This window comes from Rhinopithecus roxellana, chromosome 10 (genome assembly GCF_007565055.1).
Source record: "Rhinopithecus roxellana isolate Shanxi Qingling chromosome 10, ASM756505v1, whole genome shotgun sequence".
Classification (NCBI taxonomy): domain Eukaryota; kingdom Metazoa; phylum Chordata; class Mammalia; order Primates; family Cercopithecidae; genus Rhinopithecus; species Rhinopithecus roxellana.
In genome coordinates, this window is record NC_044558.1 from 125,710,832 (window position 1) to 125,737,227 (window position 26,396).

Genomic DNA, 26,396 nt, shown 5'->3' on the forward strand with positions numbered 1-26,396 from the left:
GAAGGCACAGCCTGCAGTTCCAAGTTGCAGAAGCAGCTATGATTTGACAAGCAGAGTGCTAAACAAGAGGTAGCTGTGAAATGGGTATGGGTCAGAGGTATAGAGAGGACTTACTGCTTGGCCAATATTAGGATATGCTTGCAAAGCTTAGTAGATAATGTCAGCTTTTGACTGAGAATTGGATGGCATTGTGTTAATTACACAGGCTTGAAATTACAAGGCAGAAATTTGGGCCAAATTAGAGAAGAGACTGAGATAAGCACTTCAGGCATTCAAATGAAGCTACAAAGCCATGTCTTAAGAGTAAAACTCATGCTCTAAAATGAATGCTATATCAACCAAAATAGATGTGGCCTAACAACAACCAAAAGTCAGAATAATAAGGCAAATAAGACAAGAAGGATTTTAACTGCCTGCCAATGAAAAAAAAAAAATTAATGATGATTCATAATGAGCCATCTACAATATTCAACATAAAATTAAAAATGCATACATATGTAAAGAAGCAGGGAATTTTGGCTCTCACTCAAGAAAATAACTCTATCAGTCAAAAGACCCTCTGAGATAATCCAGATGTTGGAATTAACAGATGGGGACTTTAAATTGGTTATTAAAAGTATGTTCAAGTAGATAAAGTTAAAGATGTTCATAATGGCTAGCCCAATGATGATCTCAGCAGGAAATTAGAAACATTAAGAAACAAATACACAAAAACAAAGGCCAAGTCCAGTGCTGGAAACAAAATATATGCAATAAAAAAGTTACTCGATGTGCTTAACAACAGATAGGAAAGAACAGGTGAAAAATAATAATTTGAAAGCAAAATAGTAGAAATTATCCAAACTGAAGTAGAGAAAACACAGGGATCATATAAATATGAGCAGGGATTCAGAGACTTATGAGACAAGAAGCATAATATGTGGACAACTGGAATGCTAACAAGAGGAAAGAAAAATAGGGAGCAAAATTAATTTGAAGAAATAATGGTCAGGAAATTATTCAAATTTGATAGAAAATATCAAATTACAGATCTAAGAAGCTCACCACAACCCAAAGAATAAATAGAATAAATGCAAAGACAGCCACACGTAGACATTTATACTCAAACATCTAAAAATTAAAAGAGAAAATTACGGAAGGGGGCAAAAAGGGAAGAAAAGATTTTACACAGGAGGACAACAATGTGAATAAAAGGAAACTTCTCCCTCGAAACAATGGAAGCCAGAGACAATAGAATGACATTTTTAAATCTTTGAAAGAAAATAAATCATACTTCATATCCACTGAGTATAAGCTTCAAATCCAGAAACAAAATAAAGACATTACCATAAACAAATGTTGAAAGAAATTAGTCAGCTAGCAGACAAATGAGAATGCCAAATTAAATACTTCCGGTGCAAGGAAAATGACACCAGATGGAATCTAGGAAAGAGCGAAGAATTATAGAAATAGTAGTTGAATAATACAAATGACTACTTTAAATTTTTTGAAAGGCAATGTACTAAAGCAATACAATAGCATACTATTGTAGGATTTATTATGTATGTGGATAAAAACTATTTGACAGTAATAACATAATGGGTGGAAGGGGGTTAAACGTTATTTTGCTATGTAAATTCATACATGTTAAATGCGATGGTACAGCAGTAACTCCAAGTAAACTGAGATATGTTAAGAGTGTATATTGTAATTCCTAGAGCTAGTATCATGAATTATAAAAAAAAAAAAAAAAAAAAAGAAGAAAATCTAAAAATGCAGCAGAAGAATAAAATAAAATAAACATGTCAGGAGAAATAGAAGAACAGAATAAAATAGAAAAGACAAATAGAAACAAATATAAATAAGACAGTCTTAAATCTAACAATTTCCATAAATATACTAAATGTAAATAGAATAAACATTCCAAACAAAAGGCAGGAATTGACAAATGAGATTAAAAACAGGAAGGACTCAATTACTGTCTACGAGCGACATAAGAAACAAAGGCAGAGATAGATTGAAAGTAAAAGAAACAAAAAGACTTAACATTCAATCAGGAAAAAATGCTTGCATGATTATTAATATCAAAAATATTATTTCAGGGCTGAGAAAAAAGGGATCATTTTGTAATGCTAAATGGTCAATCAGGAAGAGATAATAAATTGAAATGTGTACATATCTAATAACAGAGTTTTAAAATGCATAAGACAAGAATGGTTTCTTTAATCCTACATGCGCTCTCTGACCAAGTTATTCATTCATATATTCCCAGGCTATTCATGTATATATTCCCAAAAAATGAAGCATGCATTCACATATTTACTTGTATATGAGCATTAATAGTTTTCTTTACAATACCAGAAAGCTAAAACCAACCCAGAGGTTCATTAATAGGAAGATGACTAAACGAATTGTGGAACAGTCACACAATGGAATACTACTAATCAGCAATAACAATGATAAACTACTGATTGTGTGATAGCAGAAAGAATTTTAAAATATGTGTATCATTACCAAGAAGCTGCAAATAAAATACCGCATATACCTTATTTATGGTGATAGAAATCTGAATAACAGTAGTTACCAAATAGATATGCAGATTTATATAAAAAAAGATATGGGGACATTTTCTAAAATGAAAGAAATGTTCTATATTGTCATTGGGTTATTGATAGCACAGTTTTATGCCTTCTACAAAACACAAATTATATACTTAAGATCTATGTATTTTTCTATATGTAAATATTACTTCAATTTTTAAAAATCTAAAAAAAAATTTAAAAGTGAAATCTGAATGAAACTTCAAGACAGGATAAAACTGTAGAATTATTTAATATTTTCTCTTCACCAAATTATATTAATTTAGTAGTTTTTATTTTAAGTCAATAGGTTGTTCCATTCAGCTAGTGGAAGTACCTCAAGGCAGTAATACGAGTCTGGCCTCTTTTTGCAACAAAGTAAAAAAGTGAGTATTGGTATTTCATTAAACTTTGAAATTTTTGTGCCTAAATAAATTTGTGTATTTTGACATCACTGAACTGATTAATTTAGCATATAAAAGTCAAAGTCCTGTAATTTCAGAACACACACACACACACACAAATTTTTGACAAATTAGTTCATTAATCAACTTCTGTTAATGTTTTTGTTGTTTATAGTCAAATAGATGTTTTTCTCTTAAACATTTGGTTAAAGTTAAATGTTTTATAAATTCAGACATGCACTTGTTTGTTGGTTGTTTGGTTTGCGATGAAATTTTTTGTTGTTGTTTAATGATATAAGTGACTAACACCTCTGGCTAACCCCCAAATTAACATAAATTTATCCTCCCTTCCTGGGGCAGTCCATATAGAATCATCATAGTTCAATCTTATCTTGAGTGGATTGGCAGAATATTGAATAAATGCATGTATGTTAATTCATTGAGAAATGAATTTGATCACTAGCAGATATTCCAAAAAAAATCACTGGTATTTTGTTAATCTAAAGATGAATTTATGATATAAACATAGACACCTTTTTTAAGGCCAATTTCTTATTAGCAATTAAAATTTATATAGTTCTACCTCTTCTATTGCTAAGGTTTCTGAAAGTTTTGAAAAACTAATGCATTCGACCAGTCATGGTGGCTCATGTGTGTAATCCCAGAACTTTGGGAGGCCAAGACAGGTGGATCACTGGAGGCCAGGAGTTCAAGACCAGCCTGGCCAAAGTGGTGAGACCCTGTCTCTGCCAAAAATATAAAAAAAAATTACTAGGTGTGGTGGCGTGCACCTGTAACACCAGATACTTGGGAGACTGAGTCAGGACAACCACTTGAACCCGGGATGTGGAGCTTGCAGTGAGCTGTCACATCATTGCACGCCAGCCTGGGTGACAGAGTGAGACCCTGTCTCAAAAAAGAGAAATAAAAGGCAGGGCATGGTGGCTCATGCCTGTAATTCCAGCACTTTGGGAGGCCCAGGTGGGTGGATCACTTGAAGTCAGGAGTTTGAGACCAGCCTGGCCAACGTGGTGAAACTTCGTCTCTACTAAAAATACAAAAATTAGCTAGGCGTGGTGACAGGAGCCTGTAATCCCAGCTACTCAGGAGGCTGAGGCAGGGGAATCACTTGAACCTGGGAGGTGGATGTTGCAGTGAGCTGAGATCGCGCCATTGTACTCTAGCCTGGGCGACAAGAGGGAAACTCCATATCAAAAAAAAAGCTAAGGCATTCATATTTTAATTCTTTGGTTTTAACTCAGTTTTGGCTGTTGTCTGAAATACAATAACTATACAGTTTTATAAGCTTTCACTTTCTACCAAATGATTATTTGAAATTAAATGTTTGAATCATTTATTTAGTCATTAATTTAAAGTCTATTTCATTGTCAATAACTAGCTCATGCATGGGAGATACTCATATTTAAAACAAACAAGTAAACAAAAAAGCAAGGTCCCTGCCTCATAAAACCTATAACCATGAGAAGGATTGAAAGGCTTACACACAAAAATACAAAACATTCACCTCAAATTTGCAAAAACAAATCACCTCAAGTTCAAGGAAATGTTCAATCTTTAATTAACTTCTTGCTCTAGTTTAAGGGAAACAAATTCGAAATAGTACTTAGGATTCCTAAATTAGGATCTTTAATGTTATCAATATTTATTCTTTCAGGAATAAGCTACTCGCTGTCACAATATGATAAGTGTAGCTATAAACTTGCTACTTCACTTCTAAAATATAGTTAACTTTTACTTTACCTTCTAAGCATGGCAAAGAACTGTCTTAATACTTTAAGATCACTCTTCTGAATAACTCTACTCACAGACCACATTATTAGCTCCTCCAGCAACTCTCTTTTTTAAAACACAATTTCATACTCTTAGATGAAATATTTTTGTGGATGCAGTAGTGACATCAGAATACCTTATGTGATGAATTTCCAATGACTTATAGTGTACTTTCCAAGCTCTTTAATATAATTTTTCTAAATAGTTTATTTCATAAGAGTCATGAAAACTAAAATATACACCAAACAATAACTTTACAGTAGTGAAAAGAAGCCATAAGTTATATTCACACACTCTTTCCTTGTTTTCAATAATTTGTTTGTTGGCAAATATTTATAAAATGATTAAATGTATACATGCATAATTATTTTGTACACAACAGGATATTTACTCAAAAATAAGTATGTTTGAGGACCTACTATGTGGCAAGCACCCTTAATTCAAAAGAAGATCAAATGGAATTTGAGAGCTGTTTCAAAAGAGGGTCTCCAAAACTTTGATTTCTCATTGTAACATACTTTAAAGCCACATCTTTCAAATAAAAATGCCATATTCTTGTAACAAATATGATAACATGCCACAGCATATGAAAGAAGTTTCTGGCCCATGGTAGATGCTCAGCAAAGGTTTAGGAGAGAATGAATCATGAATTTGTGTTTTAAATTTAATTTCTTAAAATGGTAGAAACTGAAATCATGGATGCATTGAGAAGTGTCTTATTATATGATAAATGCAATTCATAAGGCTCCTCAATCCCTAACTGGACTCTAGACCTTAATGGTAGAGTATAAAAATGAAGAGTGGCCCGTGTCCTCATTCTGAGCAGTGGCTCTCTCAAACTGCAGTTCCAGAGCAGCAACAGCAGCAGCTTACTTGGGAAATTGTTAGTAGGACAAGTCTGGGAGACCCTCCGCAGATCTACTGAATCAGAAACTAAGGGATGGGATCCAGAACACAAGTGGATATGGATGCACGCCAGGCCATTGGATGAATGTGTATTTCCTTACTCATTTGCCAGGCCCCTCATGGAGAAGATGTTTCTACAGAATAAAGCATTGGTGCTCCACAAATAGCTATAAGGTTTGTGCAAAATTAACTGCAGTTTCTGCAATTTAGGAAGAGGATCATGAAGTTTAGATGTCAGCATAGTTAACATAAAAAAAAAACAAGACTTCATATTCACCCTCAGAAACATTTTAAATAGCTACTTGAAAATATCTTCATGTCATATTCTACATGTGGGCATAAAACATTGATCACAGAGAATCAAGCTGTGGTAACATATAATGACATTATACTTTACATGTGTATATTGCTTTCCAATCTGTAAATCTTTTATACATCTTTTCTATTGTAATAGAAAACCTTTGATGTAGATACTAACATCTACCTCAGTAAACCTTTGAGGTAGATATTAATATCATCACTTGTGCAAAAAAACTAGTCAAATAACTTGCCTCTGGTCATAATGTTACTAAATGAAAGTGCCAGGATCCAAAGTCAAGGTTTCTGGCTCCAAGGGTAAACTGTTTTTGCAATTCTTTGACTCATTTATATGTAATTGTTCAGAATATAAGAATTACTTTTAGGCTCTAATATTTGTGTAAAATTCAAGTAGTTGTGTAGTATCTAAAAATTTTAAAGAAAATGGAGAGACAAGAATAGTATTTACAAACTTGACAAGAACAAGAGAATTTATTTGCCAAAATTTCTAAATCAAAACAAGTGACTTGCAGCTTGACAAAATTAGGCGTGAAAGAAATCTAAGAGGAAGAACTCTGGCATTAAAAGCAATGTAAATGAAGCGAGTAATAATATTCAGAGTGAATCCTCACGTTTCATGTTATGACAATGAATTCTTAATTATTTCAAATGAGATGCTCCTGGGAAAGCCTACACTTGTTTTTGGTATAATTGCAATGTCTACCAATCTGGACTGGCTAGATGCACTGCACCACAAATCAATTACTGATTCCTTTCATGTTTTAAGTCTTTTATAGCAAAACACTACATGAAGTTTCTTATGATTATATTGTGGGCAATATGTTTTAAACTGTGTCTTGTAGGTCTTGTCCTAAGTATTTTTCTTAACATATATTTTTCAGAATCAGAGAAAGATATCATGCAGCTGACATTAATTTCAATTCTGGGAAGATCTGGAGCGCTACTACAGCATTTCCGTATCAGCTCTTTTCTAAGGCCAAGTTTAATATACATATTTTTATTGATAACTCAACACAGCCTCTTCATTTTATGCCATGTGGTAAGCAACTTTGCAAATAAGTCTACAAATCTCTACAAAGCTGGTACTGGCTACGTAGCCTTGAATTCAAAGTCTGAAATGATTTAAAAATAATATTAGCTACTGTTTTTCCCTGACATGAAATAAGAAGAAAACATCAGGGAGCCTTTTGTGAATATTTAAGGGAGGAAAGCAGAACTATTTTCTTCAAGAAGTATCTTCACATAGCTCACCCCACAATATTTTATCTTCTTGCTATAAAATGCTTCATAGCAAGTATAGCAGGTTTTTAATATATTTAAAAAATGAATTTCAAAAAGATTCTAGATAAAGCTGGTATTAAAGTAAAAATGGCTGCTTCTATCTAGTAGGAACAAATATTTCCTTGAAATATAAATAAATTGTGAGGTAGAATAGACATTGTTACACAGAATCTCTATTTCCATAATGAGGAATCTAGTAGCATGGTGTAACATACCTCCATCAGAATTAGCAAACCTATTGATTCAGTTTCTGGGAAGAAATCCAGGAATTTATATTTTATCAAATTTGCCTAAGGATTTTTACTTTTCTAAAGTTTTAGAATATCAGTAAAGTTCTTTAGTACCTTACTTCATTGTTATAGTCCACTATTTTGCAAAACAGTATTAGCTCTTTAAACATTTAGATTGCTATTAAGTGAGTTTCTACATATTAACAGGAAACTATTTCCTGACACATAATGATCCATTAAATATATTATTTTATTTATTAAGTACTGTTATTATTGTGCTTCTTTCTTACTCTACTCAAGGTTCTGAGCTAATGCAGATGACTGCAAACATAGCAGTATTATATTGGTATATTAGTCAAGACCCTCTTGGTTTGAAATGAAAAGAAACCAATTCCTGCTAGCTTAACCAAAAAAAAAAAAAATGTTTTTAAAGAATATAGGGGCTGGGCACAATGGTTCATGCCTATAATCCCATCACTTTGGGAGGGCGAGGCAGGCGGATCATCTGGGGTCGGGAGTTCGAGATCAGCCTGACCAACATGGAGAAACCCTGTCTCTACTAAAAATACAAAAACTTCGCCAGGCGTGCTGGCACATGCGTGTAATCTCAGCTACTAGGGGAGCTGAGGCAGGAGAATCGCTTGAACCCGGGAGGTGGAGGTTGTGGTGAGCCGAGATCGCACCATTGTACTCCAGCCTGGGCAACAAGAGCGAAACTTAATTAAAAAAAAAAAAAAATATATATATATATATATATACACACACACACACATATACATATATGGATTTATTATAGAATTCAAGTGTATGAATTTCAGCAGACAATTAGGAATATATGAAAAACACAACCAAGCAGCCCAAAATTCCTTTATGCATCTTATTTCATTTCATATAATTGCTTCTCATATGTCTCTCACTCTCTGGTCACTCATTTCCTTTGCTTATCCAAAACAAGTGGGAAGCCAAGCTACTAGGCTAGCTATCTACAGACAGTTCTGTATCTCTATGGGATCCAACTCCCAGTTCCTAAAAGCCAGATTCTGATTATTCAGCCAAGATCAATGGTGCTGCACTTTGATCCAGTCAGAAAGACCAAAGGTTGGGTCATGTTGTCTTCAGTTGCTGGCCATTATTAAATAGCATGTTCATGTAAGAGCTTAAAAGGGGAGATTATGGTATGTGAACATGAGAAGACAAATGACTTTACCCTATAGCATGTCTACATTTTGAATTCTGAAGAAAAAGGTGGAGAGAGAGAAAGAGCAGATATTCATTAAAGTTTCTACAATATAGCTGTTCAAGATAGAACCTGGAGTAATTACTACATGACAAAGGAATAAGAACCAACGGTGGCTTTGGAGTCTGACTGATCTTGTTTAGAGTCTAGAGAACAACCAATTGTGGAGACTTGGAGTCATTAAGGGCACAGACCTTGGAGTAAACCGATATTGTTTAAGTGTGATACTTAACACTAACTGTGTAATCTCTACAAATTTGCATAGCTTTCCTGAAAATCTGTCAATTCATCTTTGAAACTTGGGATATAATACCTATATAAAAGGTACAATAATCAAGAAATTACATGTAAAGAACTTAATAGAGTAATTGCTTAGTAAAATATAGCTATTATTAATATTAATACTAACATTATATTCCAGAGTGAATATAACCTGCATAACACTTTTACATTTACTGACCATATTTGTCTATTTTTTTTTTATGATAGCTTCGCACCAGATTCTTGAGAAAAATAAATCGTGCTATTATAAACCCTATTTAACAGATGAGGAAACTAGGTCAAAAAAGCAAAATATCTTATTCACATAGATCAACTAAAAAATGAAAAGTCTATATTATTTCCATGTCTCAGTGACAGAACATTGATAAGAACATCTCAATCATCACAGAATTGTCTTAATGTCATGGCATGAATATGAATATTAACTAGTATAAATGCCCTGAAAATATTCCAGTTAATTCAGAATCCTTTTATCATGCTGATACCCTAAGAAGGAGCAATACATCTCACTTAGGTTGAAAAATGGAAAGAATAAAGCACCCCCTGGAACTTTTGCCTGGCTATACTCAAGTTCCTGAGTGTATTTCCCAAGTCCCTAAGGGAAACTGCAGTAGATTTTGATGCAGAACTACAGTGTACCAAGGGCTTTAACATGAGAAACACAATACCTAGCTTTGTTATATTACATGAATACAGAACTGATTGAAGGAATTGCAATCAACATTTTCCCCAAATATCTTTAAATCTAACCAAACTGATAAGTGAGATGAATCTCAGTTTAATTCCCCTTGATGAAGCTAGACAGTTACAATCCTTTGTACTGTGTTGGTCATATTTTGTGCTCAAAAACTTTTCTTAGTCAGTATGATACACTTTTATTGACTTTTATTATTCTTCTTTGCCTTTAGCTAACTATCTCGTCAAAGATCTAATTGCAGAAATTCTGCATTTTTGTACAAATGACCAGTTACTGCCCAAAGATCATATTCTAAATGTATGTGGCTCTGAAGAATTTTTACAAAAGTAAGTATTTTATACAATTTTGATTATGTTATAATCTGTAAATATTAAGTTACCACTTGTTTTTGGTTTTGTTTTAAACAGACGTTACGCAGACATTATAGTCTTATAATCAGCATAATTACATCAATTTTACCCCCTTTGCAGTGAATTTGAAATTTTCTAAATCATATTAACAGTCTTATTCTTGACTTTATTTTGTTTTATGACTATTTATGAAAACAAAGATTTAAATGACCTGTGACTAGGGTGACCAACCATTCCAGGTTGCTTAGAATTGAGGTAGCTCTCAGGATGTGGGAATTTCAGCTTTGAAACCAGCAAAGTCCCAAACAAGGACAAGTTGCTCATCCTACCTGTAATACAGCTTATTAGAACTGATCACAGCTAAGTAAATAAATTCTTTGGTGATAAGTACTTTTTTGGTTAGAATAATACTTGTATGTTGATTAAATACTGATTTTTTAAAATCACAGGGGCCTTAAGTGTAAGCATTATAACTTACTTTTTATAGAAGAGTTAGTTCTAAAACACCATTTCTTTGTTGAGGCAGCTCATTAAAAACAATTGGAAAAGTCTGTTCTCATGTATATCAACTTCAAATACTTATTTGATAAAAAACATCATCTTTTAGTTTACCAAAATAACTATTTGCCTGAAATTCCTACAGACCAGCCTTGAGCAGATAATACAGCTTTAAGAAAACAAATATTTCTCTGCTGGTATTGTATAGTTATTCTAAACAGTAAAGTATTAAACACTAAAATGTTTAATACAGTAGATTCCTATTTATATATCCCCTTTGCATCTCTACAAGTATCTAAAGATTGAAAACCATCTCATGGAAGTAAAAACGTATTTCTTTTGAAATTCTCATCGTCATTGTCATTGTTCCATCATGAATGTGCTTGAAATTATCTTTTGGGAAGTTTGATAAATTTGATGACATTCTTATTAGTAAATCCAGTTGTTTATTGTGCAATGTTAACAGTGAATGTCTTTTAAGACTAATGATTTTCTTTATTGTGGGAAAAATAATATTTTATTATTTTAATAACAAAATATATTAAAATATTTCCATAACATTTTTATAATTATTATTTTATAATAATGATACGTTAAAAAATAATAAATATTTTTATGAAATTACATATATTTTGTTGCATAAGTTCACAGATATTCCCTTTTCCTTTTTTATTTGAACTTATTAACACACTTAGTCACTGGTCTGCCACCTTCTCCCAACATACGATTTTGACAGTAAATCCAATGAGCACAGGAAAGTATTTTAGTAAATTTAACCTTATATTGATTACTCATTAAAACTCATCTTTTGAATGTGCAGTTTTCCACATGTACATCTGGACTTTTCTTGGTGCCAAAACGTTAGATCCAAAGAGCAAAAACATTGTCAAATATTTGCATTAAGTTTTAGCAGTAGGAAATATCATCCAGAAAGCAATTGTATTAAAGAGATAGAAATCTGGAAAAGTATAATGTGGAGAAAATGTACACACCTTGATTTAACCACTGTTTTAAATAGGTAAGTTATTCATAAATAGATGGCTCAATATTTAACTGATAAATATACATTTTAATGTTTTCATAGTCATTTAATCATATTAAAATTTCTTTAATTGGGTTTTATTAAGATAGAAAAGTTACCAAATGTTAATGTATGTTAAATATAGTCATTTATTCCCTAATGGACATTGAAACATTTGTGTATATCAAGGATTTGCATATTATTGAAGAGTAATAGCCTATTTGTATTGATAGAACTTAATGTGCAGAATATTTATTACTGTTTTTTCTAGTATATAAAGGAATATATATTAATCATTCAAATATTACTTTTAGTGTATTCCTATGTAATTTGTCTAAAATATGTGTCCTTAAAGACTTGGAAATCTGTTCATAAAGTTCTTTATACAGAGAACACAGGTAGCATGTAATAAGTTAACAGTGCAATAAGTAAAAATTTAGACTCTAAAACTTACAGAATTATACTTCCTTTGGAGTATTCGGCTGGGGAAAGTGCTAATTTTCTGATAATACTTCAAAATAATGGTCAAATAGATCATGAAACATATGACTACAAACATAGCAGTGTTATATCGGTGTATTAGTTAAGACCCTATATTTCTCAGGGTTAGTGAGGTAATACATTAAAATCCTGAAAAGGGGGAAATGTAAATAAATATGACTATGAACCCATATAATGCATATAGAAGTTTCACAATTATTCTGATATTAACACAGTGTTCTCAAACTTTAAAGTGTCACCTGAGGATCTTGTTAGAAAAAGAATTCTGATTTCAGTTGGTCTGGGTGAGGCCTGAGGCTCTTCATTTCTAACAAGCATCTGCTGATATCTATGCTGCTGGTCTACAGTCCACATTTCAAGTACTGATATATTAGAAGTCAAGAATAATGACTTAAGAACTTAGACTCTCCAAAAATTATCCTCTTTTCCAGAACAGTACATGGTATAAAAACTAGATCTAATCAACAAATTAATAAAGATGTTTATAACTTATAACATTGCAAAATTAAGAAAGATAATTTTCCTAGCAAATCAAAATTTCCTTTTTCATTTATCAATGATCACCACTATGCTTCTGCCTCTTCTGCTCCCCCAATGACCCTTTCTCACACTCTCATACCAGTCAGTCCAACCTCCTCAACCTCAGTTTCCCTTATCTACACATACTTTTCCTGTCACTTCTATGCCTACTCTGTCTCATGTCCCTGTTCTTGAAACTTCCATACAGTGCTTATTATGCCACAACAAACAAACAAGTAGATTAGAGGCATGGGCTTATCTGGTTGCACTGGAACCTCCTAATGCTCAAGGGGTACAAGTGCTTTGATATGCGCCACTCAGTCTTAGCTTTTTAAAAGAATTCAAGGATGCTTGTACTCAGTATGGTCCTATTTCTCCATATGTTAAGATGGTATTACAGACTGTACTGAGGTCATTTTGCTTCCTTTAGACTGGGACAAGTCTAAAGGCTGTTTGGCAAAAGCTGTTCTAACTCCATCTCAGCATTTACAGTTCCATACCTGGTGGTCAGAGGAGGCCCGTCTGCAGGTTCAGCTAAATCAGACTGATGTCATTCTAATTACTCAGGCTCAGCTCACATGCTCTGATAATTACTCTGATACTCCTGCCCAATTAGGTTTTGATGCTCTTGCCACGGAACAAGTAACAAAGGTGTGTATGAGAGCTTGGGATAAATTAGGCACCCAGGTCAAGCTCCTGTGTCTTTTACTACTGTTAAACAGGGTCACAATGAATTGTGTCCTGATTTTGTGGCTAAATTACAAGATGCTGTTCAAAAATCTGTCTCTGATGAGCATGCTCAGGGTATTCTCCTTCATATGTTAACTTTTGAGAATGAGAACCATGAGTGTAAAACAGCCATGCGTTCCATCCAACGACAAAATGTACCTGATCATGAGGTGCTGCCTGCATATATTAAAGCTTGTGAAGGCATTGGATAGGAGACCCACAAAGCGATTATGTGGCACGGGCCATGAAGAACGGCAATCAGACTGACTCGACTGATTCTTTTCTTAGAGCCTCCTTTAATTGCAGTCAACTTGGTCATACTCAAAAAAATTGCACTGTTAAAAACTTAAAAGCGGACTAGCCGGCTCAAAAACACAGCCAAATGCTCCTGTTACTGTTTGCCCGCGTTGTCATAAAGGTAAACTTTGGGCAAGTACTTGCTGCTGTAAGTATGATATAGATGGAAATCCCTTGCCACAGAGCCAAGGAAACAGGAAGCGGGGCCAGTTCCAGGCCCCAGTATCAAATGGGACACCTCAGACTCAGACCAATGTTGAGTTTCCGCTTCAAGCTGCCCCAACGCAGCCCCCAGCACAAACAAATTTACCTACAGCCAACACAGACAGGTCCCAGCCTCCTCTTCTATCTCAGTACAATGCTTGTCTACCTCCACAGTGAGGGGTGGGGCGGTCCATCTCTGTAGTACCATTCCTCTAAATTTTCTGCCTAATTCTTTGCCTTTAAATATAACTACTATTTTTGCAACTTATTTAACATTTATTTTAATTTAGTATCATAAAACCTTTTCTCTCGTTTAAAATATCCCATGACTCACTCATTCTTATTCTCCCTTTCATTTTCTCGCTCTCTCTCACTTTCTTACTCTCACTCTCCCTGTCTGATTTTAAATAATACACTATATAATGAACACAGAGCAAATGAAAGAATCAGAACAGAAACTATCAATTTTGTCATAGGTTCATGGAAGCTTAATACAAAATTGTTAGCAGTATGAGAAATAATAGAAAAAAAGAGATCATCTGTTTCATTAAAAAAATATTAAAAATTTTAATCATGTTCCTGTTCTTCAACTCCCGATTTCATTACCATGGAGAAAGGAGTCCATACTCTTATGCAATAGCTTGATCCCAGTCAGTTTTTCCAGTGGGCTCAAGGACAAGAACTATATCTTTTCTTTCCCATTGAATGTAGCACAAATATGAGGTCCTAGAAAATGAAACTACTATTTCCTAGACTGTCCCTGCATCTCTCTTTTTTACAGAGTAACAATTGCACCTTCACCTATACTTGTAACCATCTCACATGAGTTTTTTCTTCATAAATACATTGATAATACGTGAAGTATAATGCTTCTTCATAATTTTATCTCTTATTATTCTCTAGCCAAATATTTACTAGGAGTGCAGGTATTTGTTTCTCCATCCTAACCAAAAAACCACTCCTGTGATTTTCTTTTTTCTCTACAGCTGTGGTTTCTTTTTATGACTTATTTTCTTATTGATACACTGTAAATATCCATGAGGTACATGTGATATTTGAATATCTACATAGAATGTATAATGATCAAGTCAAGATATTTAGAATATCCACCACCTCGAACATTTATCATTTCTTTGTAGAAGGGGGTCACTCATATGTGGGAACTAAAAATGGTTATCTCATGGAGTTAGAGTGTAGAATTATAGTTATGAGGCTGGAAAGGGTGTGGGATGGGGTGAGGATGAAGAGAGGAGGGTTAATACATGTAAACATATAGTTAGATAGAATGAATGAATTCCAGTATTTGGGAGCACAGTAGTTTGACTACAGTTAACAACAATTATTGTATATTCAAAAAAGCTAGAAGAGAAGATGTTGGCTTGTTTTACTTAACATAATGGCCTCTAGTTCCATCCATGTTGCTGCAATTGACAGCTTTCTTTTTTAAATAATTGAAGAGTATTCCATTGTGTATATATACCACATTTTCTTTATTCATTCATTGATGAATACTTAGGTTAATTCCATATCTTGTCTAATGTGAATCGTATTTCAACAAACATGGAGGTGCAGGTATTCCTTTGGTATACTAATTTCCTTTTTTTTGAATAAATACCCATTAGTAGGATTCCTGAATTGCATGGTAGTTTATTTTAGTCTTTTGCAAAACCTCCATCCTATTTTCCATAATGGTTGTAGTAATTTACATTCCCACCAACAGTGTTTAAGAGCTCCCTTTTCTCTACATCCTTGCCAGCATTGATTAGAATGATCTTCCTATCTACTTGAGAGTCTTGTTTTTCTCTCTGGGACTAGTAGAGACGATGCATTCCTTTTATTAGAGTACAAAAATAGTTTTACAAAATTAAATTCTTTTAATTAAAATTCTAAAATAATCCTTTTCAAAAAACTTCTATTTTTTTTTTAAAAAAGTTCTAACTAATCTCATGACAATTTATATTAATTTGTTCTTTTCTTTGAGATGGAGTCTTCACTCTGTCACCCAGGCTGGAGTGCAGTGGCACAATCTCGTCTCACTGAAACCTCTGCCTCCTGGGTTCAAGCAATTCTCCTGCCTCAGCCTTCTGAGTAGCTGGGACAACATGTGCATGCCATCATGCCCGGCTAATTTTTGTATTTTTGGTAGAGATGACATTTCACCATGTTGGCCAAGCTGTTCTCAAATGTCTGACCTCTATTGATCCACCCGCCTCGGCCTCCCAAAGTGCTGGGATTGCGGGAGTGAGCTACCGCGCCCGACCCAAGTTATATTAATTTGTTCATTAAACATTTGATTATAAATTGAAATTGTCTTGTACTCAGAGTAAAAATAAAACTATTAATTACCAGTGAGAGAAAGACTAAGTCATAATACATACAGTTTGAAGTAATAGATTATACTCATTAGTAATAAAACTGCATTGTATATATTGCTGGGGAAGAAGAGTCTTTTTTCTTCTCAGTGAAATTAATGATTTCACTTAGCAAACTTGAACGAATTGATTACTTCCAGCAAATTTGTTACAGCCTAAGACTTCAAATATTAAAATTCATTCCAACTTTTAAGACTTACTTTGAGCAAAGAAAGAGATAAAGTGCATTTCTCTTTTACATAACTCTACTCCTCCACTTATAAAATCACAGAACCTTGTGGGAGGATAGAAAGGAACATATCATAACTTTAAGCTATCTCACACACAGTAAAAAAGTGTGTTCTGTTAATAAATCATTCAATAAGAGTGTCTTGAATGACTTTAATTTCTTTTTTAATCTCCTTCATAGTGCTTTACCTAATATTCTATAATTAACTTTGGTTTACCTCTGCAGTAAATAGCTAATGACCACAAAAATAACACACCATACAACTTGCATTTGGTTTTAATTCAATAACTCTGTGCTAGAACAAATGTCCTCATATGTAGATATATACCTTCACTTGAGAGTGAAATCCCAAAGAAAGACCTTGTGCTAAGTAAAGTTTGTTTATTATTATTAAAAGCTACTTGTAAAAATGATAGCATATTTCAGCTCCAAGTTTTTTAAAAAGCTGAATTGCACAAGCATCATCAACTAATAAACTTGGTCAAAGGAATCTCAAAGCTGTTGCATGAGTGTTCCAAGAAGATATGGCAAATTACATGTGAATGTAGGTACATAATTTAATATTATTGTAGATATATAATACCAAAATGTAGCTGTCACATTATTTTTGTTACCCAAAAGCACTGTCTAGTTTTAGAAGCTAAGAATTATTAAATCTTCCCAATTTTGAATTAATAAAAGTTTAAATGACCCAATTCTCTGTTTTTCTTAAATAAAATAAAGTGATTAAAGAACTTTTGAATTACATATTACTTCAAATTAGCTGAAATCACATTAATAAGACAAAACATTGCTCATGTATTGTTTTTTATTTGTAAAGTCTGTAGTAGGATATTTCTCTGCTGGAGATTTTGTGGGCAAAAACAATAATAAAACTTTAGGATAGAATGAAATCTGCATATTTGATCTCCTGGTATAATGACTATGTCATAAATTTCGCATACCATACCCCCCACAAAAAGAGCCCCTTGGGGCTTAGTGTATGTTTTTTGTGAAAGATACAAAGTGACAGTTTCACCACTGTTACTTTTTTTTTTACTGACTTTCTTAGTAACTTCATTTATATAGTTATGTTACTACTTGTCTTTTGTGACTGCTGTAACTTAGTAGGGAGAGCATTGCAAACTTGAGAGTTGTTGTAAAACTTTTTTCCAGATTAAAAAAAAAAAAATAACTTGGTGGCTGGGCCGGGGAAATGGCGGCTTCAGGAGAGAGCCGGACTTCGGGCAGCGGAGGCAGCACCGAGGAAGCCTTTATGACCTTCTACAGTGAGGTGAAACAAATAGAGAAGAGAGACTGGGTTCTAACATCGAAAAATCGGATTGAAAGACTGACCCTCCTGGTGCCTCTTACTTCAATTTGAACCCATTTGAGGTTCTTCAGATAGATCCTGAAGTTACAGATGAGGAAACAAAAAAGAAGTTTCGGCAGTTATCCATCTTGGTGCATCCTGACAAAAATCAAGATGATGCTGACAGCGCACAAAAGGCTTTTGAAGCTGTGGACAAAGCTTACAAGTTGCTGCTGCATCAGGAGCAAAAGAAGAAGGCCCTGGATGTAATTCAGGCAGGAAAAGAATACGTGGAACACACTGTGAAAGAGCGAAAAAAACAATGAAAGAAGGAAGGAAAACCTGCAATTGTAGAGGAGGATGATCCTGAACTGTTCAAACAAGCTGTATATAAACAGACAATGAAACTCTTTGCTGAGCTGGAAACTAAAAGGAAAGAGAGAGAAGGCAAAGAGATGAATGAAAGGAGACGACAAAGGGAAGAAGAGATTGAAGCTCAAGAAAAAGCCAAACGGGAAAGAGAGTGGCAGAAAAACTTTGAGGAAAATCGAGATGGTCGTGTGGACAGCTGGCGAAACTTCCAAGCCAATACAAAGGAGAAGAAAAGAGAAGAAAAATCAGACCTTCCTGAAACCACCAAAAGTAAAAATGTAGCAGCCTGAGTGACCAGCTGGGGTCACAGGCACAGAACTTTCCCCCTGCTATCTCCCTTCCTGCTTCGAAGGACTCATTCCCTCCTCCCACTTCCACCCCAACATAGAGTAGAATTTGCTTTTTAGTCCATTTTGTTTTCAATGCAATTTAATATTGATCAGAGTAATTCTTTTGTACATTGAAATGAGGGGCTTGGTTTAAAAAAAGACCTTCCCCTCTCCCTGCCCCTAGAACAACCAGGATTAGAAGGTGCCTCCATTGGTGCTGCCTTCTCTTCCCACAGCCTGTAACTCAGTGTTTTGTACTTCACTGAATTGTGATGGTTAGAAACTTCATGGATAGTTTGTGGAAATCATCCGATTTAACATATTGCTTAAAATGGTGTTGCTGTGACTTCAGAGACAAACCTGGAAGGGGCACCTTAGGAAGCCCCTTCACTTCAGTTGCTCGCTTCTGGGTGTGCTCCCTTCGAAGGCCCAGATGAGACAGGGAACACTTGTGGGTACACAGAGCGGCATCTGATGCCCTGATGCTCTATGGTGTTTGGCATGTGCCCTCGTCTACTGACCGATCAGCGTGGCATGAAGCCCACGCCACCCAAACCTTTCACTTTCCAAAGAGCTAGCCGTCCTCCACCCAGTACCATGTCCTATCCTGTCTGCATTTGCTAGTGGTAATATTCTTTTATGTATAATACATTTTTATACCCCCCAAAAATAATAAATTCTTTGCAGAATGTTCAATTTTTTGAATTTTAAGAAATGCATATATACTATATGTATGAAGAAAAATAACCATATTTGAGTGAGGAGGTGTGAGGGATAGTGGCCTTTTCATAGACTTGCGGGAAGTCTTAAGAAAAATAGTGCATTTCAGTATAAAGTTTCGGATCTCCTTGGTCCAAATCCCTCTTGAGTATTAGCTGCTGGTATCAATTTATGTCCCATACAGGATTTTTGTTCAAAAGCTTGACTCTTCTCTACTAACCACCTCATGCCTAAAAGCCCTAGTTTTAGGACCGAACCTATTCTTATCTCTCCAAGTCATAAAGTTTGACTTTTCCTATTCATAGCTCTCCCGAAGGCAAAATAACAATAAACTCAGGAGCTCTGGTTTAGTGAAACAACATATCGATCTTTGTCTATGCTGAGTCAGCTCCAAATACCACTTTGAGCACAAAATACATGGCTATTTTATTAGTTGCAAAGACCAGTTTACTCAAATTAAGGATATGGCAGATTTAACAATGTAGAAATTTTCAAGGGACACATACCAAATGTGTGTACATGTGCCAAATGTATGCACATACACATAGCTATCTGAAAAATACGCTGAGTAGTACTATAATACTAATATTATTTTAATATTTTGTTATATTCACCTTACATTCCTGACTTAGTTATCCCAAAGATTTTAAGTCCAGCTTAGTTACTGAGTTTTCTTAAATACCTTCAGAAGCTGTCAGCAATGTTTTCAATATTTACAAAATCAAATCGAAATAGTTTATTTTCTATACATGAGTTTAATATTTCACAATACACCTCTGTGACTACTTCTTGCATGTAAGAATAAAGAACATCTTAGCTTAATTCAAATTATATAAAATAAGGGTAAGTATTTATTCCAACAAAAGAGCATCGCTTTCAAATGTGGATTTACAAGGAGCGGCTAGGGCAATGAGAATCAATATTCATAGTTTGAATGTTATTTAGGATGCTTTCTTGCTCATAAGACAAATTTGAGTACTTACTATTTTTTGGTGTTAAGATCATTAATCTCTCTTTACATAAACATATTTCCTCAGAAATACTCTAAAATAACATGAGCTATTTAGGAATAGGAAATAAGGGTAATTATGTGCAAGAATTCAGCCTCTCAGTGTTCATTTTAAATGACAAGTATACTCATAATAATTCCTAAGATAGTAACCAGCAGATAGATGGAATCAAATATGTGTAGAGAGAATAAATAATTAATATACAGAAAGTTTGATTTCCTAGGATATGGGAAGAAAAAGCCTAAACTTTTTATTGTATCATAGACATTCAGTTCGTTTAACAACTGAAGCTTCATAGATGATTATTAAATAAAATATAGGTAGTGCTCGTATTTGGAATGTTACCAGATTGAGAAAAACACCTGGTGTGTACAACCTCAAATGAATAATTCCTGTGCTCATACTATAAGCATTGTAATTCCCAATGTGGCCTGTTCTTAGAGCGCAACCCTTCTCTCCACATTACCCACCTTAGGGTCCATGCCTTTCATTTCTCTTTCTCTTGGTATGGTAACTTTTCTTCTTATCTTTTCTGATATCTAGAATTCTCCAACAAAAATTCATTTTTTATTTCACTTATTAAATTCCCACCGTTCTTTCTATTCTTTTTTGCTTTTTCTCTCTTTTCTTTTTTCATTTTCTCTAGATAGCACCATTCAACAAAATTATCATATAGGCCACTTAAGAGTTTTAAATTTTCTACTAGACACAATGAAAAAATATACAAAGAAACAGGTGGAAATAAATTTTAATAGTATAGTTTCTTTAACTCCATGTACCTCAAATATTATCATTTTAACGTGTAATCAAAATAAAATCATTGAGATGTTTCAAATTGTTTAATATGACAAGTCTTGAAAATCTAGTGTGTATTTTATGCTTATAGCATTTCTTAATTAAAAGTAGCCTCATCGCAAGTGATTAGTAGCTGCTTGTATTCACTAACCACTATACTAGACAGTATAGCTCTAGATCGTTAAACACAAACTGATCAAAATTGTGGTCTTGCCACATATAGTGGTAAAAGGAGTAGTTCACAGCTCTTAAAAAGTGTGACGGAAACTCTATGTCCTTTAAACAACAGCAGAGATTTAATCTTAACTGATAGTTCTAGTACAATATTATTTTATGAAAATAATTTGACCTAGAATTCTAGAACTAACAATAAGCCAGCATTCAAGTACAATGTAAAAATAGACATTTTCAGAAATAAAAACATTTTACGTCCATAAATTATCTCTCTAAAAATTATTTAAAGATGTACTTCAGCAAAATAAACAATGAAGCCCTATGGAATACAGATCAATGGTTAACATAATTACTTAAAAAGTTCTAAAATACAGTTAAAAAAAAAAAGAAAGCTATTAGTAGAGGCTCCTTTATCTATCTCTGCTTGCTTCACTTGCTGGATTAACATTCTTTATGTCCTTTACAAAACAGAATGATTAAGGCCCATAATTCATTGTTTGTTCTAGAAGAGTAGCTATCAAACATTTTGGTCTCAGAATCCTTTGAGTACCCCAAAAAGACTTTTTGTGGACTTTGTCTATCAATATTTACCATGTTGGAAATTATAATTGAGAAATTTTTTAAGTACACATTTATTATTTGGATTAAAATAATGATAAACTTATATGTAAATACACATAAAATATTTTTATTATAGATACTATATATTGCAAAACAAAAATAATTTGCGAGAAATGTAGCATTGTTATGTGTTTAGAAATCTTTTAAATGTCTGGTTTAATTAAGACCATTGACTGCTTTTCCCTTCAGTCTGTTGCACTATCATGATTGAGTGGAAGTATGTAAAGAAAATTTAACCTCATACAAATATGGATTTGCAGAAAAGATAAATATCTTAGTAGTCTTTTCAGATAATTGTGAACATCTTTCTTTATTACTACACCAAAGTCAATAAGTAGTAATCTTTTAAAATTTAGTTACAGTGTGGAATATTTAAAAATATCAATAATTTTCACACTAGGCTACTTAGAGTCCATTGGTCTGTCTTGCCCTATTGATAAACCTCTTTTTACCCATGCAAGATTTGAAGCATCATGGATTGTCACTTTAGACAAATATGTTTGTTGGATTCTGCAGATCTTCCAAATGTTACCATATTTTATTATAAAATATCAAAAAGTACATTTTTTAATGTTAGCATTTTTCTCACCAGAAAAGTCTTTATGTATTGGCAAGCCGGCAAGCTCATAGTAGAAAATACAAATTTTACAAAATTCTTACTTCTGAAGTTGTTTTCCTTAAAGTGACAAGCTTAGCTTGTTCATTTTTGACTGCCAAACACTTGTCTGAATAACCCCGGTTTCTCTGTAATTCTCTCATGCAATAAAATTGTTGCATGAAAAAAGTTACTTATCTTGCCACTCAAGCAATTGCAAGAGGGCTTTTCCTGAAGACAACTTCTATATTATAGTATGCAGAAATGCTTTAACTGTTTTTCCTATATGTTCATATAGAAAATTAAAGACACATGTATTTAAGGATTTAGATTTAACAAAATTAATATTTTTTACCATTTTATCTAGGATATTTTTAAGTGACACTGATTTTTATTTCCTACAAGTGCATGTACACCCGGAAAGTGTCTCTTGTAGCTCCGGGGTTTTGTAGACAACACTTGGAGAACTGCTTCTCTAGCATAATAGTTTACTATAAAGTATATTATACCCGTGCACTTTTGCTTCTGTAAGTTGAGTTGTAAATGTACCTAGAGTCCGTTGTGTTTATTCCTGAACATTTTTATGCCAGTTCTATTGTTATTTTATTTAGGTAAGCAAATGAAGTATTTACAGAGTGATGAAATATGAGTGAACAAAGAAAGTCAGTGTTTCTATGAAAATTGAGTTAAAAATTTTAAAAGATAATTAATAAAGGAGTGCCATTAAAATCTATTGTTGCTGAATTCAATGTAGAGGAAACAACTTAGACTAGAAAAATAATTATAAAAATCTAAAGTGATTTTCCATTCAAGTTGTTCTTTGACTCTAAGATATTGCTCCACATTTAAGAAAGTAGAATAGGCAATTAAAGATAATTATTTATAGATTTGTTTTATATCAGAAAGAGGACACAAAACTGTTATCAACTGACCCTTCATCCAATAGCAAAGACTTGATGCTAATATCAGAACTTTGGCTAGTGAGAGGCTATTTAGTTATGTTTAGTTTAAAAATAAACTATTTTTAAGATATGTGTCTTCTTTATAATTCCCAACTTTAACTTTTTTGATCAATGAATCTATTACTTTTTATATTTCATCAAGTAAGTGATAAAAGAATCTGGAACTAATATTTGAAGTGATCTCTACTTGAGCAGTTGTAAGGTTCTAAGAGAGAACTGAATTGATGTCATATTAAGCTCTAAATTTTATTTCCGAGTATCTGTCACATAGTAATTAAATTGAGATTACCATAGAAAAGCTTTAAGATATGTTTCATTTTCTTTAAAAAAGGCAACCACCAGAAAGTAAAAATATGTTTATGAATCTCAAGCCTCTAAAGATAAATAGAGAAAGAAGAGACTCAAAAATGGCTCAAATAATTCCAACACATGAAGGGAAATAATTCTAAAAGAAAAAATATAGTTAATATAAACCTAAAGTAATATAGCAGAGGGCATTACTATGTCTTGGATAGCTGAGACTTTTCTGATTAAAAGTCAAAGTCCCAAAAATGAATTAAAAGGAGTTCATAGACTAGAGACATGACTAAAATAAGATTCTCTCATTTATAACAGAAATATGTGTGTTGCCTATTTATTTCAGCCTACAAAGAAAGTGTAATAAGCTCTTGGTAATTATTTTTCCAGAAAAGGGGAAAGGGAAGAATTTTTCTTATCTCTTTTATTTTGTAGAGTTGAGTACAATTTGGATGTATCCCATGAGAATATATTCCTATAATATAATCTGAAAAAAAATTATAGAGAAAAAACACTTTTTCAACATCTGTTATTAACCCAAATCTAATAATTATGGTGCCAGACTCCATCATACACACACACATACAGACACACAAACACACGAGGACATACACAATGAAGCAAAGGTAAGGAAAGAGTAAGACCTAGTTTTTGAAAGCAGTAAAACTGGCAGATGTAGCAAATAAAAATACAGGCTATTCAGTTGTATTTCAAAGTCATAGATATTTTTAGTATATGTTTCATGTATTATATTATGCATAGTTATATTAAAGGTATATATATACATATATTTATATACTTATATAAAGGTGTATATATACATATATATACACACACACATACACACACACACACACACGTACACACACCTAAACAGTATTAAGGTATTATATCTATACATCTATCTATATCTAAATATCTCTATATGTATATAGAGAGACACACCTATATATACCTATATGGTATAAAGGGGTGTGTATATGTGTGTGTATGGGTATGAAAATATGCAAAGAAACAGGTGGAAATAAATTTTAATACTACAGCATATGTGTACATATATATACACACACACCTTTAGTATAAATATGTATCAAATACTACATGAAATATATACTAAAAACATTCATTGTTTCTCTGTAATTTGTATATACTAGATGTATTAGTAAGTGTTCTCTAGAGGGACAGAACTAATAGGACAGAAGTATATATAAAGGGGAGTTTATTAAGGTGTATTGACTCACATTGTCACAAGGGGAGATCTCACAATAGGCCATCTGCAAGCTAAAGAGCAAGAAAGCCAGTCCGAGTCCCAAAACCTCAAAAGTAGGGAAGCTGACAATGTGGCCTTCAGTCTGTGGATGAAAATCCAAGAGTCTCAAAACTGAAGTACTTGAAATCTGACGTTTGAGAGCAGGAAGCATCCAGCATGGCAGAAAGATGTAGTCTGGGAGGCTAAACCAGTCTAGTCCTTCCACATTCCTCTGTCTGCTTTTAACCTAGCCATTCTGGCAGTTTAGATCGTGCCCATCCAGATTAAGGATGAGTGTGCCTTGACCAATCTACAGACTCAAATGTTAATCTCCTTTGGCTACACCCTCACAGACACACCCAGGAACAATACTTTGCATCCTTCAGTCCAATCAAGTTGACACTCAATATTAACCATCACACTAGACATCCAGTATATTATCTGGCAATTCTAGGAAAAAGTACACACACAGGTGGATGAAATAAAGAAAGTCAGTTTTAAGTAAGCACTCAGTAGCCACACATGAGGCTAAAGTCATTGCACTGGTGTCAGAGTGCAGAATCAAGACTTCAACATACAGAGAAAAGGAATCTTTGAAAGCACTACTCTTAAGTGACTTCCCATAGCAGGAACAGGAAAACAGAGCTCTTAGCATGGAGTTGAGTAGAGGGAGATGAAAGGACAGGAACTTCAGTACATATGATAGATTGTGAGGATGGCCCTTGAAGCAGAGCCTTTGGGAAGGAGGAAGGGGAAATCGGCAGTTCCAAGAACAAGTGAAGAAAAGCAGGGGTCATGCCTTTTGTCTAGATTGGTCATGTAAACAACTCAGGGAATAGTGTAAGAGCCCTATGAATATCCCAGGGACAAGAATCTAGGTTAGACTAACAGTTGGGATAGGAATAGGCATTGAACATATGTCATGAACACACTAACATTCACCATTTTGGCTAGTAGATAGGTAGGTACTAAGTTTTTTTAAGTATTAAAAACAACATGTTAAAATAGAAACATTTTAAAAGAATTTACTACATAGTATAGTAAATTCTATATAATTATTCTACATAATTCTATATATTTTTGTTAATTCATTTTACAGATTAATGGTCTATTTGTCTGGCATTGTTGGAAACAAGTTATCCCAAATATTTACTGAATTTTCCATATAAGTAAAATTAACATCTTAAGGACTACAAGTATCTCATATACTTTTTTTTTCTCCTGAAATCCTTCATATGTTTAAGGTCCTTTGAACAATGTGCATTAACATAACTCATCCTTTTCTCAATGACTAGGAGTCACCAGAGATATCAAAATTTAAAGCTGTAAAGGGACTTATATAGTAGAAGCCCTTCATTTCACAAAATAATCAAATTGTGTTTATAAGCAATATGTTGCAAAATAGTAATTCATTGTGCTCTTCAGTTAATTTGTGCTTGGTAAATATTTATAGGAAAAAAAGAAAGAGAAAGGAATGGAGACAAAGAAATATAATAATGCCAGTAGAAATCTCTGAAATAGGTATAATTTTTTTGTTTATTCTGCTTGTCAACCCTT

The 26,396-nt window shown here is 33.5% G+C and overlaps 1 protein-coding gene and 1 pseudogene across 3 annotated transcripts in view; both read left to right on the plus strand.

Annotated features, from left to right (window-relative positions):
• Window positions 1-26,396, plus strand: part of PIK3C2G (phosphatidylinositol-4-phosphate 3-kinase catalytic subunit type 2 gamma) — a 403,430-nt gene that overhangs the window by 20,728 nt on the left and 356,306 nt on the right. For 2 of the 3 annotated variants that reach the window (XM_030939123.1, XM_030939124.1), the window contains 3 exons: window positions 2,862-2,944; window positions 6,859-7,016; window positions 9,916-10,030. In XM_030939123.1, coding sequence (XP_030794983.1) covers window positions 2,862-2,944; window positions 6,859-7,016; window positions 9,916-10,030 — 356 coding nt within the window. The remainder of the gene's footprint in view (window positions 1-2,861; window positions 2,945-6,858; window positions 7,017-9,915; window positions 10,031-26,396) is intronic. The other variant, XM_030939125.1, reaches the window with a different exon arrangement.
• On the plus strand, window positions 17,608-18,369 carry LOC104665392 (annotated as a pseudogene).